At 37.7% G+C, this 11,902-nt stretch overlaps 2 protein-coding genes and 1 long non-coding RNA gene across 4 annotated transcripts; 2 read left to right on the forward strand and 1 right to left on the reverse strand.

The window, feature by feature from the left end:
- The first annotated feature begins 369 nt into the window (after positions 1 to 369).
- LOC107819449 (chlorophyll a-b binding protein, chloroplastic) lies at positions 370 to 2,300 on the forward strand. The gene is made up of 5 exons (XM_016645556.2): positions 370 to 601; positions 725 to 910; positions 995 to 1,032; positions 1,152 to 1,666; positions 2,020 to 2,300. Exons 1-5 carry the CDS (start codon positions 546 to 548, stop codon positions 2,035 to 2,037), a joined length of 813 nt encoding a protein of 270 aa, XP_016501042.1. The 5' UTR covers positions 370 to 545; the 3' UTR covers positions 2,038 to 2,300.
- LOC142181171 (uncharacterized) lies at positions 1,528 to 8,337 on the reverse strand. Of its 2 annotated transcripts, none has more exons than XR_012709573.1 (3): positions 5,965 to 8,337; positions 5,613 to 5,845; positions 1,528 to 1,705 (listed from the first exon to the last, which is right to left on the reverse strand). It is a non-coding gene; the product is annotated as an uncharacterized LOC142181171 (long non-coding RNA). The 2 variants fall into 2 exon arrangements; XR_012709572.1 differs by having other exon boundaries at positions 1,528 to 1,712.
- Positions 8,338 to 9,935: 1,598 nt separating this feature from the next.
- LOC142180812 (uncharacterized) lies at positions 9,936 to 10,367 on the forward strand. The gene has a single exon (XM_075252899.1). It carries the CDS (start codon positions 9,936 to 9,938, stop codon positions 10,365 to 10,367), a length of 432 nt encoding a protein of 143 aa, XP_075109000.1.
- The last annotated feature ends 1,535 nt before the right edge of the window (positions 10,368 to 11,902 follow it).

The following is an 11,902-nucleotide window of genomic DNA, read 5'->3' on the forward strand; positions in this document are numbered from 1 at the left end:
CACAAGCTTCAAAAATTTTCTTCTCTTTTCTTAAATTTCATGCCGAGTCAAACTACCTCATCTAATATAAAATGGATGGAGTATTTAATTAGGGGTATTTTGTCAAAATGTTATTTTCGCATTAAAGAGTGACTAAAGTTTAATTAGTTTTGAGATGGTGGCTATGTATTGACAGCGGTATAAAAAAAAGGCAATCCGTCTATTCTTTATGACAAAAATTATAATGTCAACACATGTTGGTGATTTGTCATAAATGCCCCCATGAAGATCTCAATTTACACGGCACAGAAAAGGACAGTAAAGCATATGAGGCCATTTGAACAAAGAATATGAACCACCAGATTTAGATTATTCCAGGTAAACTGAAGGAAGTGAAGGCAGAGGAGGCAGATATTAGATTGTGGTTGCCACATGTCAATTCAAGCAGCCAATCAGAGATTCACCCTTTATCCATCAAGATAAGCCTCTTCTTCTTCATACAATATCAGCTTCTTCATACACACCACCAATTATTCACTGCATTCAAGAAAAATAATACCCCCAACATGGCCTCTGCCTGTGCTTCATCAGCCATTGCAGCAGTTGCATTCTCTTCTCCAAGGTAAGCCTAGTTTAAACAACACAAAAATTGTCCTGTCTAGTGATCAGATATGTTCAATATGAAATGTAGAAAGATTTTTTTGAAGTGCATTAACGATTCTTTGTTTGAATCATGAATCTGCAGTTCCCAGAAAAATGGATCAATTGTAGGAGCAACAAAGGCTTCTTTCCTTGGAGGGAAAAGATTGAGAGTAAGCAAACACGTCGCACCAGCTGGATCAAGATCGGTTGCTGTCTCTGCTGTTGCTGCTGACCCTGATAGACCCCTCTGGTTCCCTGGCAGTACCCCTCCTCCATGGCTCGATGGCAGGTCAGTGATAATCAAATATGACTCCACTTCCATTCATCATTCTGGTGGCCGGAGCTAATTTGAAACTTAATTTTTGCTATGCAGCCTCCCTGGGGACTTTGGTTTCGACCCTCTTGGTCTTGGTAAGCCAAAATCTTAATCTTGGTAGTTGCTTCTCTATGATAGTTACCTGTAACTATCTTTCAAATGACTTGATATTGTTTTACACTCTCAAATAACAACTGTTACTGATCACTGACAGCATCTGACCCGGAGAGCTTGAAATGGAACCAGCAGGCAGAACTTGTACACTGCAGATGGGCAATGTTAGGTGCTGCAGGCATTTTCATCCCAGAATTCCTAACAAAGATTGGCATTCTTAACACACCTTCATGGTACACTGCTGGTGAACAAGAATACTTCACCGATACAACCACTCTCTTCGTCATTGAGTTGGTGCTTATTGGCTGGGCTGAGGGAAGAAGGTGGGCAGATATCATCAAGCCTGGGTGCGTAAACACAGACCCCATCTTCCCTAACAACAAGCTCACGGGCACAGATGTCGGATATCCAGGAGGCTTATGGTTTGATCCTTTAGGTTGGGGATCTGGTTCTCCTGAAAAGATCAAGGAGTTGAGGACAAAGGAGATCAAGAACGGAAGGCTGGCCATGTTGGCTGTCATGGGTGCATGGTTCCAACACATCTACACTGGAACAGGACCAATTGACAACCTTTTCGCTCACCTTGCTGATCCTGGTCACGCCACTATTTTTGCTGTAAGCACGACTTTTCTTTTAACTCTAGCAACATGCAACCTGAAACCTATTTTGTTGGCCATGTTAGAATTTGCTGAATTTATGAGAAAAAGGACTGACTAACATTCTCTCTGAAGCACATAGAGGACTGGAGTAAGATTAGTAGGAGCAAGCACAAACTTAACTGTGTTCATGCTTTTAAGCACACAATATTAGGATTAAACTACTACCACACAAGTAATAGAGTGCATATATATTTAGAAAAGTGAAGATCTTGAGGTTATTCTCTATCACTGCTTATGCAGAATGAAACTGAAAATATGATTTCCAACACCAATTTGAGTAACTGACACTATTTCTGTTTTTTCCTACAGGCTTTCAGCCCCAAGTAAGAAGCAGGAGCACCATTTGTTGGCATTGATGTGTTGGAGTGAGACTCTGAAGATCTGAAGAACGAAATTTTAGAAATTGTTTTCCAACTTAATGTTGTATCACTACACTTAAGTTACCTCTGTGTGTATCTTCTGTAGAAAAGGATTAAGCAGTGTACAAATATCTTTGGGATCTCCTAAGTCCTAACAGCAGCAAGATATACTATCACTAGGCTGCACCCATGTAATGATGATTCAAGATTTTGAATGCATTTCTACTCATAGATAGAGCGTAGATATTTAATATTAAGTACAGAACTGGTAATTCCCTCCTCTCTTTGAAAGGCAAAAACAGGATATGGAAAAAAGAAATGTTTCGGAGCTGCTCAAGCCTAAGGAACAAAGCTATTTAGCAATGCTGACACAGAACTAATCTTAGGACGATTCATGTCTTCACAAAATTTTCTGGTTAGGTAATGATGCTTGCAATTTGAACATGATAAACACCAAATTGGATTTCTCAAAACGAACAGACCTCTGCCACTTCATTCCAAACAAATATCCCTCATGCATACATTAATTATAACAAAAACACAGGTAGTGAACCCATCCCAAACCATTAGGAAAAAAGAGCGCATGGAGAAAGCTCAAGAATGATCAGGTGCCTTTTGACTTAAGGAGTAACAGAAGCCCATATAAATCTAACAACCATCTAATTGTCCTGAGAACCATAGCACGATTGAGTTTCTAATATGTCTGTGTGAAACATACATGTAATACATCTTATCTGTCCGCACAAAATCACTCGAAACATATGCATCTTGAAAATAACAAAATACCTTCTATTCTATACTATTGCTGCTTCAAGTATTAATAATAACAAAATAACATCAGCAACAACAAATGACCAATTCAGCCATCTTCAAGATAAGGGTTAAAATTTGACATGTTGACTGTATATAATAGTTTCATCAAGGATTCTGGGTACAAAATTAGAGACTTTCCACATTAAATATCATACCTTTTTAGCAATCAGATGACGCTCTCAATTAATTAAAAAAATTGAAGAAAAAAAGTTATAGTTTCCAGGTTTCTTGTTTTTGATAAAGTCTACTAAGCTGATTGGTTAGTAGCTAATTTTATTTATACTAATAAAACAAAAGTCTTTACAAATAAAAGGAATATGAACTTGCAAGCAGCTTGGACTCAAGACAGCCCTTTAAAGTCATAAGAGAACCTGAAAGTGTCAGCCATTTCCTTCTCCATTGTAGAGCTGCAAGAGACATTTGGGATATGTTTTTGTGCATTTTTAGGAGATACTGGCTATGCCCTTCAACGTTAAAGATGCCTACTCTAGCTGGGACTATGGCGAGTTGGAAAATCCATCAAAAGCATCTGGCAAATGGTTATTCTGGTGCATTTGGTCAGAGAGGAATAATAGATGCTTCGATAAGATCTCAATTCCTAACCACCCCTTAAAAGCTAGATATCATTCATTTTTTTTTTGCTGGTGTAACTTAAACTATGTACATATATTGAACAACTGATAGATTATATTAGCTCCTTAAAACATTGTCTAGCAAATATCTTGTACTGGAGCTATTTCGTTTCTACTTTAATTTTCATCCTCTGGGGGCTATTTTAATGGAATTCCTTTTACTTCATCAGAAAAGAGACTAGGCTGCTCTTAACAATAACATTTAAAAATAAAATAAAAGAAAGATTAGACTGCTCTTCCTCAAGAAATGATACGTCTGACATTAAACGACAAGGATAAAGTTTCCTGATCATATTCTTTGAACAAAGAGGTTTCTTGAGAACCAACCCAAATTGCTCAACCCAACCCCTCACAGAAAGGAAAAAGAAAAAGAAATACTAAAAAGTTTACAAATAATTTTCTGAGTGGCTGTTCATAATGTGGGTTGGGGGTGGAGAGAGGTGGTCAATGAATCTGAAAATTGAGTACTTCTAAAATTTCTAGATACCTATAGTATATAATTTAAACTAATTAATCTAGTCTTATTTTGGTCCAAAATTTTAACAAACTGACATTTACAATAGAGAGTGTCAACAAATTGGGATGGGCATAACTGGACCAGTATAGAGAAAAAGGACTTGCATATGGTGTTCATCGACTTAGAATAGGCATACGATAAAGTTACGAGGGACATTTTGTGGAGATGTTTGGAGGCTAGAGGTGTACCTGTTGCCTATAGTAGGTTGATTAAGGACATGTATGGAGTAAAGACCCGAGCGAGGACGGTGGGTGGGGACTCGGACCATTTTCAGGTTATGATGGGGTTGCATCAGGGGTCAGCACTCAGCCCTTTTTTGTTTGCTCTGGTGATGGACGTACTGACGTGCCACATCCAAGGGGAGGTGCCATGATGCATGCTATTTGCAGATGATATTGTATTGATTGACGAAACGCGAGACGATGTGAACGCGCAATTAGAGGTATAGAGGCAGACCCTAGAATCTAAAGGTTTTAAGTTGAGCAGGACCAAGACAGAATACTTGGAGTGTAAGTTCAGCAGCGAGACTCAAGGAGGGGAAGGAGAGCTGAGGTTGGACTCGCAGGTCATCCCTAGTTAAGGGAGTTTTAAGTAACTTGGGTCTATTATTCAGAGGATGGGGAGATTAATGAAGATGTCACACATCGTATTGGGGCGGGATGGATAAAATTGAGACTCGCTTCTGGTGTTTTGTGTGACAAGAAGGTGTCATTGAAACTTAAGGGTAAGTTCTACAGAGCAGTGGTCAGACCAACGATGTTGTATGGGGCTGAGTGTTGGCCAGTCAAGATCGCTCAAGTACAGAAGATAAAGGTAGCAAAGATGAGGATGTTGAGATGGATATGCGGGTACACCAGGTTAGATAGGATCAGAAATGAGGTTATTCGCGACAAGGTAGGTGTGGCCCCTATTGAGGACAAGATGCGGAAAGCGCGGCTTAGGTGGTTTGGTCATGTGAGGAGGAGGAGCTCAGACACCCGGTGAGGAGGTGTGAGAGGTTGACATTGGAGGGCCTACGGAGAGGTAGAGGTACGCCAAAGAAAGGTGGGGAGAGATGATTAAGCAAGACATGGCGCAGCTTCAGTTGACCGAGGACATGACCCTTGATAGGAAGGTATGAAGGTCGATGATTAGGATAGTAGAGTAGGTAGTCTAGAGCGTTCATAACAGTAGCATTGGTACGCAGTCTCACTTTCTGTTGGTAGTAGGTTTTTATGACTAACTGTTGTTTTCTTTTATTGTTAAACACCTTACTGTCTGTTGTTTTTATTCTACTTTTATATAATTTTTTGGTATTGTTCCTTCTTGTCTATATTTTCATTAATGTGGTGCTTATGCTTTCCTGAGCCGATGGTCTATTGGAAACAAGCCTCTCTATCCTCACAAGGTAGGAGTAAGGTTTGCGGACACACTACCCTCCCCAGACCCCACAATGTGAGATAATATTAGGTATGTTGTTGTATAACTAACCTAAGAGCCAAACACATTTCCATTCAATAATTACCTGGGCAGTAGATTGCAATCACATCTAGACTACGAACTCAAAAATCGCAAGCCAAAAGAAAGATGAATGACTAGCACCTCCAAGCAAAGCACTCCGCACTGACAAAATTATGAGAATTGTTGCAATATGTCATTATGGCTGCACCTGGCAGCATCCTCATGAAGTAACTCATGAACCTTAGTAGTCCAGAAATGATGAATGCCTTGGCCTTATTTGGAATCTCAATGGTACCCTGCCTTGGAAGATTGGAAGTTTGAAACTAACACTTGCTCCATCAATATTAATCTTCTTTTTGACCATGCATTGACCTCTGGAAGAGACAACTTTAAATCAACTCTAAAATTCCAGAATATTCATTACATTTCTTTTTCTCATTGATGATTGAAGCAAGCATCAATGATGATTTATAGCAACTGAAGAATATCTTACATGCTCTCCTTCAAGCTTACGATAGACCCTTGGCGTAACTGGTAAAGTTGCTACCATGTGACCAGGAGGCCACGGGTTTGAGCCGTGGAAACAGCCTCTTGCAGAAATGCAGGGTAAGGTTGCGTACGATAGACCCTTGTGGTCCGGCCCTTCCCCGGACCCCGCGCATAGCGGGAGCTTAGTGCACCGGGCTGTCCTTCTGTCTCCTTCAAGCTTAGATTGCCATATTTTAACTCCACACAAAGAGAATAGTGTTGCAGGTGCTTTAAGGTAGTCCAAAATGAATTAGAATATTTTCTTTACATGAATTGAGATTCTTACATTAAGCAAAAAAGGTTGTAATGCAGTAAGGAGGATATGCGGAAATAAGCATGGGGAAAACGTAACTCTCAGAAAACAAAATTTTACAGTACCTTGTATTGCTCTAAGGAGGATGTTTCATCAATCATTTTAGAGACGTCAGGTGAGAAATTAGAGTTCATGGAACTTAAACCATCTTTCAAATTTATGAAATCTTGAAGTGACAAATTTTTGAAAACAAGGCTTCCATCTAAAGAAAAGGCTCCCTTGACAGTCTGCTCATCCAAAAACATGAAAGAAATTTTCTAAACAACCTGAGAAGCTAATGTAGGGATATATGTTGAAATCGTTAAATAGATGATTGAAGAAGGAACTAACAATGGAGAGCATAGACCTCGCACTACAAAATAGTACATATTTAAGTCTATACCCATTCCAAACGTAGTCAGCTGAGCCTTATTTATAAAAAAACACTGTAGTTAGCTTGGTTATTAGTTAGCCAAAACAAGCTACAAACATTAGATGAGCTATCCTTTGCCTTGGATACTCTCAATTACTTCCATATCCTACCATAGTTGATACCTCAAGAGTGTGTTACACATCCCAGCCAAAGAAATCACCATTTAACATACCAATTTATGTAGATGCAGATCCAAGTGAAATTACTAATGAAGCTTCGATTGTTAGGTAATATAGAATTAGAACTAAATTCAATTTAAATTTATATTGAGATCAAAGTCACAAGTCGGCTGAACCTTGCCCTGCCATCATGGTTGAGTTTGTCGATTTTGATTCCTTAAAACGTGATGGTTAAGAACTGATATAGCCAATAGCAGTAGCCCAACATAAAAGCATAAAGTTAACTCAATAGCTTGATGTGATAAGAATTGTATATTAAACTGATGATTATAAACAAGTACAACCAGCTGTCACATGCTCTCAACGTTAAGAAAAAGGAGGGAAAGAAGAATAAGGGTGAGCCAGCCCAACATACACTTAATGGTACAACACAGAGTTTATACAAGGATTTCGTGTGTTTTTTACTAAGTAGACAAGAGAAGAGCAAGAGTACGCAGACAAATTAATTATTTCTACTAGGAACATAAACTTGAGTTTTTAAACTTGAATCAGAAACAAAAATATCTTATAGGATTGCACATTTCCAAAGGTCTGAAATTAGAACTGTTAACTGTTAACCACAATATATATATTTCAATTTATGTAGATCTCAATTTTAGCTAATACTGGGATAAATTAACAGGAATGTATAAAGTTGACAAGAAAACAAAGGAACCAAGATAAACAATGAGCTTCAAAGCCATCTCATGGGTATAAATTTGTCAATCTTTAATAATAATTACAGCATAGAACAAGTAATTCCCATGTAAGGCTAAGTCTCAAGTATCACCAAACATATACTAATACATAAAAATTTGTATCTTTTTCCAACCTCAAGAATCTGAAATAAGTACTACAAAGATATTATACATGGGACTGTTACAGAGTTAAAAACGAACCGAGGTTCTAAATTGAGCGGTTGGGAGGACGAACGGAGATTTGGACCGGAATTGGACGACCCGTACCTGAACCTCCACAACTGCTGCAAGCCATTCGACCCGACCCGGCACAGGTCCGACAACCCAGATCACCATCTGACCAGCGAGAGCACATGCAAGAAACCCGACCCGTGCCATTACAACTGGAGCAACGAGGGAACTGACCCGAACCCATCATGGTCTTCTCGTCCATCAATTTCACCAAAGCTGCACCGGCCAATACACTCAGACCAGTGGCTAATACTATTGGACCCATTATTTCTGATTCAACAAAGAGTACGCAAATGCCAGAAGAAGAAGAAAAATTTTGAGATTTTCTTCAAGTTGTATTGATATTTTTCTTGAATTGGGTGTCAGAAAATGAATCTTTCTTCTTATGCTTCTTCTATGATTTTTTCTAATTGAATGGAAATGTTAAGTGGTTGATGGGTTGTACACGTAAAAGGGTGTGAACCTGGTGAATTTAAGGGAGCTAAGGTTTTGGAATGTAGTAGCGCATGTTTTTGATGACTATTTTGTTTTTATTTATTTTACTGGTTCTGGTGGCTCTGGTACAGTGCGTGTAGTCTTATTTTCTATAATTTCTACTACTTCCAGTAACTAGTTGTTGCTTATTTGCATCCTCTAATTTTGGAAGATTTTGATTTTGCTTTTGCTTCTCCCACTTGATTTCTCTACGTACTTTTCTTCTTCTTTTTTCTTGCTTTTACTCTTCTCTTACCTTAACCCACGCAAAAACTTATCAAGAAACTCACTTGTCACCTTATTATTTTTAATAATTTAGGTAATAATAAACGATATCTAATGAACAATCAATCAATGAACGAGTACTCTACTCTATAGTGAGAAACGATTGTATATCACGTATATAAATTTTCTCTCTATTTGGTTCATTTCACGTTTACGTAGAAAGCTTCAGAATTAAAATTAACTTATATATATATACATATATATATATATATATTATAAAAGCACTAATTTTAAAATGTTAAATATTGAACGACTAAAATATTCCCGAAATATTGACAGATTTTTATACCCTTTCTAAGCTAAATTAGTTTTAAAAAATATTACACCTAAAGGATGAAATTGTAATATTGGTAATCATGTCATGTTATTTTTACTTGGACAACAACATCGGATAAAAAAGTTGTGCCTCCTATTCCGACTAATTAGAAGAAAACGCACATTAGGAGATGTAAATCTAATCAGTCACGAAATCCATATGACAAAGGATAACTATCTCATTATGTTCAAAACCAAGGTAGTTGTATGCCCCACAGAAAAGCACAACAAGTAAATCCAAATTTTTAAAGAAAAAAAATTATATAGTGCTGATATAACAAAAAAAAAATTTAAGGAATATGAATAAAATAATCCAACTCTTTACTAGTGCAAATGTGTGTTGGGTTGACGCTATTGGTAAGTATTGAAGCTATTGTTAAATATTGATTATATAAATGATTGACTTAAGATAGCAAATACATATAGACTAGTATTATAAAATATTCTTAAAATATAAAATTATTTTTTAAAATATGTTGGATAAAATTGTCATATTTATAACTTTCCAAATATTTAGGAATTCAAATTCAATTAAATTTATATTCATGGAAACTTTTTTACTACTATCTTTTAACCACTCAAATAAACTCCCATAAGGATTAAAAACCAAGAACTTGACTTTAAATTGCCGGGAAAAATAAGACATTAATTTATTAGTTTTACGAGTCTTTTTTTCTATTGAGGCAAACATCAAGTACTACTACAAAAAATGTTAAAGATTATAAAATTAAAGAGAGAATGAGTGACCTCTCACTACAACAACATTCAACTACTCAGAATCACATTCCTCCCAAACCTCCTAATAAACTCAATCCTCAATCATCGAATACACTATCCTACAAGGAGACTCTGCTCCAGGATGAGTTCTTCATCAATAACACTACTCAACCAGTGGAAGAAATCCCAGCATTCCCAATGGAAATCCAGTCATCTGAACTGGATGACACGAACTCAGGGGTATTATCAAACAAGTTGAAGCGAATAATCCTATCTGAGGAGGATATAAAACGCATGTATAGCCTTTGAAAATTCTCGGTCATCATAAAACTTATGGGCAAAAGACTAGTGCATCACTACTTAAAAAAGAAACTCTATGACCTATGGAAGATTAATGAGAATTTTCCTCTCATTGATCTTGGAGAAGACTACTACACAGTCAAGTTGGCTAGGGAGGAAAATATGACCAAAATACTACATAATGGACATTGGTTCATCAATGGCTTCTTTCTTTCAGTTCTAAAATGGGTGCCCAATTTTGTAGCAAAAGAAGCCCATCAAAGCTATACAGTTGTGTGGGTACGCCTACCAGAACTACCCACGAAATTGTACGATGGAATTATACTCTCAATAATTGGCAACTGCATTGGCAAACTACTTAAAGTAGATACATGCGCCTCAGCCACATTAAGGGGAAGATATGCCAGGCTGTTTGTGGAGTTACCTTTGAAGCAACCAGTGCAAAATTACCTTCTAATTGGATAACATAAACAACTCATTCTATATGAAGGTGATGATATTCTATGCAAAGCATGCGGTAGGTTGGGACACACAAGTCAGAGATGCTCACAAGCCACTCTACCAACCAAACAAAAGGCAGACCAATCAGCTCTTGAGCCATCATAGTCCAGGACTAATAATGTAGGGGAATGGATGACAGTCTCATTTCCTAAAAAGGGCAAATCTAAGGCAGCCAATCAACTGAAAGAAAAGGCTAGTGCAAACATATCCCCAGGTATAAATGTTCGAATATATGATGTTGTGTCAGGTAAGTATCTTAATATACAGCGTTTAAATTATATTAACAAGCAACTTCTGATCAATAATCCAAACCCAATAGTAATCACATTACAATCTGATCATAGTAATGAACTAACCATCATCGACAAAATTCAACTTTCTAAACCTCATGATGAAGGTGAAATCAGTTTTGCTAAACCATCAAAGCAGCACGAGGTTTTGGAAAAAGAGGAAAAAAATATTCAAATTCCCAAAAATCTGCATGAAACACAAGCTCTCTTATTTACAGATGTCACAAACGTGGCACAATATCCAGACATGGATAATAAGCAAAATCTTTTGCTTAATACAATGGACTTCGACATAAATCACACAAGCACCAATCAGGAAAGCCAAGAACAAATCAATTACTCCATTAACAATAATCACAACACAAATAATGATTACACTAAAAATCACCATGCATGTTCCACCCCTAATAACCAATGCTCTCTCAAACACTTGGCAAACACAAAAAGCCAAGTGGCAGAGGACATATCCATGCAAGATTTGGATATATACCTCACGCAACTTCCTTCCCAGCTTATACAAATAGATACAATCATTAGCAACCCCCCTCCCCCAATCACCTTCACACCACCCCTCATATGAAACACCAAGCTCACCAAAATTCCAAGACCTCCACTTATACTGAGGAGAAGGTTTCGATTGATACAAGTGATCCACCTTTCTCACAGTCAAACAATGAATAATCTCCCAAATCTTCCCCCTCTATTCCCCTCAAACCCAATGATCTATGCTCAACCACCAAGCCCACCAAAATCATGTACCACAATCATGGGTAGAATTGGGCCTTCAAGGTCATGGAGTGTCTTTTAACATGGAGATCAATGACAGGAGTCCATTCTGATAATCCACAACACACATTTCCTAGCTCAGTTAATCTCAGAGGGGATGAGCTTAGCTATGAACAACTACATCAACCAAATGTGGATTAGAAACATTCTCCAACCACTAGCTCCATCAATGAACCAAAACCTAGCAAACAACATACAACAGATGTGGAATATCCCAAGCAACTTCAACCACTAGATGCCTCAAAATCCACCTCTAAATCTTCCATTCTTTGCTCCGGAGGATCTAATGCTCTGGAATCCAGTATTCACACAATGGACTACTCAGCCCATGCACAACCAACAACACGACCCACAACCAAATCCAATGGAAGAGCAAGCTCCACTCCAAAACATGCCAAACCAGGAAGGGCTCTATGAGGAAGA

The sequence above is a fragment of the Nicotiana tabacum genome, chromosome 5 (assembly GCF_000715075.1).
Source record: "Nicotiana tabacum cultivar K326 chromosome 5, ASM71507v2, whole genome shotgun sequence".
In the NCBI taxonomy this organism is placed as follows: Eukaryota; Viridiplantae; Streptophyta; class Magnoliopsida; order Solanales; family Solanaceae; genus Nicotiana; species Nicotiana tabacum.

Bases quoted from the DNA above. Each gene is read 5' to 3' on its own strand.
- LOC107819449 (XM_016645556.2), top strand. From the start codon at position 546: ATGGCCTCTGCCTGTGCTTCATCAGCCATTGCAGCAGTTGCATTCTCT. The intron at 602-724 runs GTAAGCCTAGTT...ATGAATCTGCAG, and splicing joins GTTGCATTCTCTTCTCCAAG to TTCCCAGAAAAATGGATCAA. The intron at 911-994 runs GTCAGTGATAAT...TTTGCTATGCAG, and splicing joins CCTCCATGGCTCGATGGCAG to CCTCCCTGGGGACTTTGGTT.
- LOC142180812 (XM_075252899.1), top strand. From the start codon at position 9,936: ATGGGCAAAAGACTAGTGCATCACTACTTAAAAAAGAAACTCTATGAC.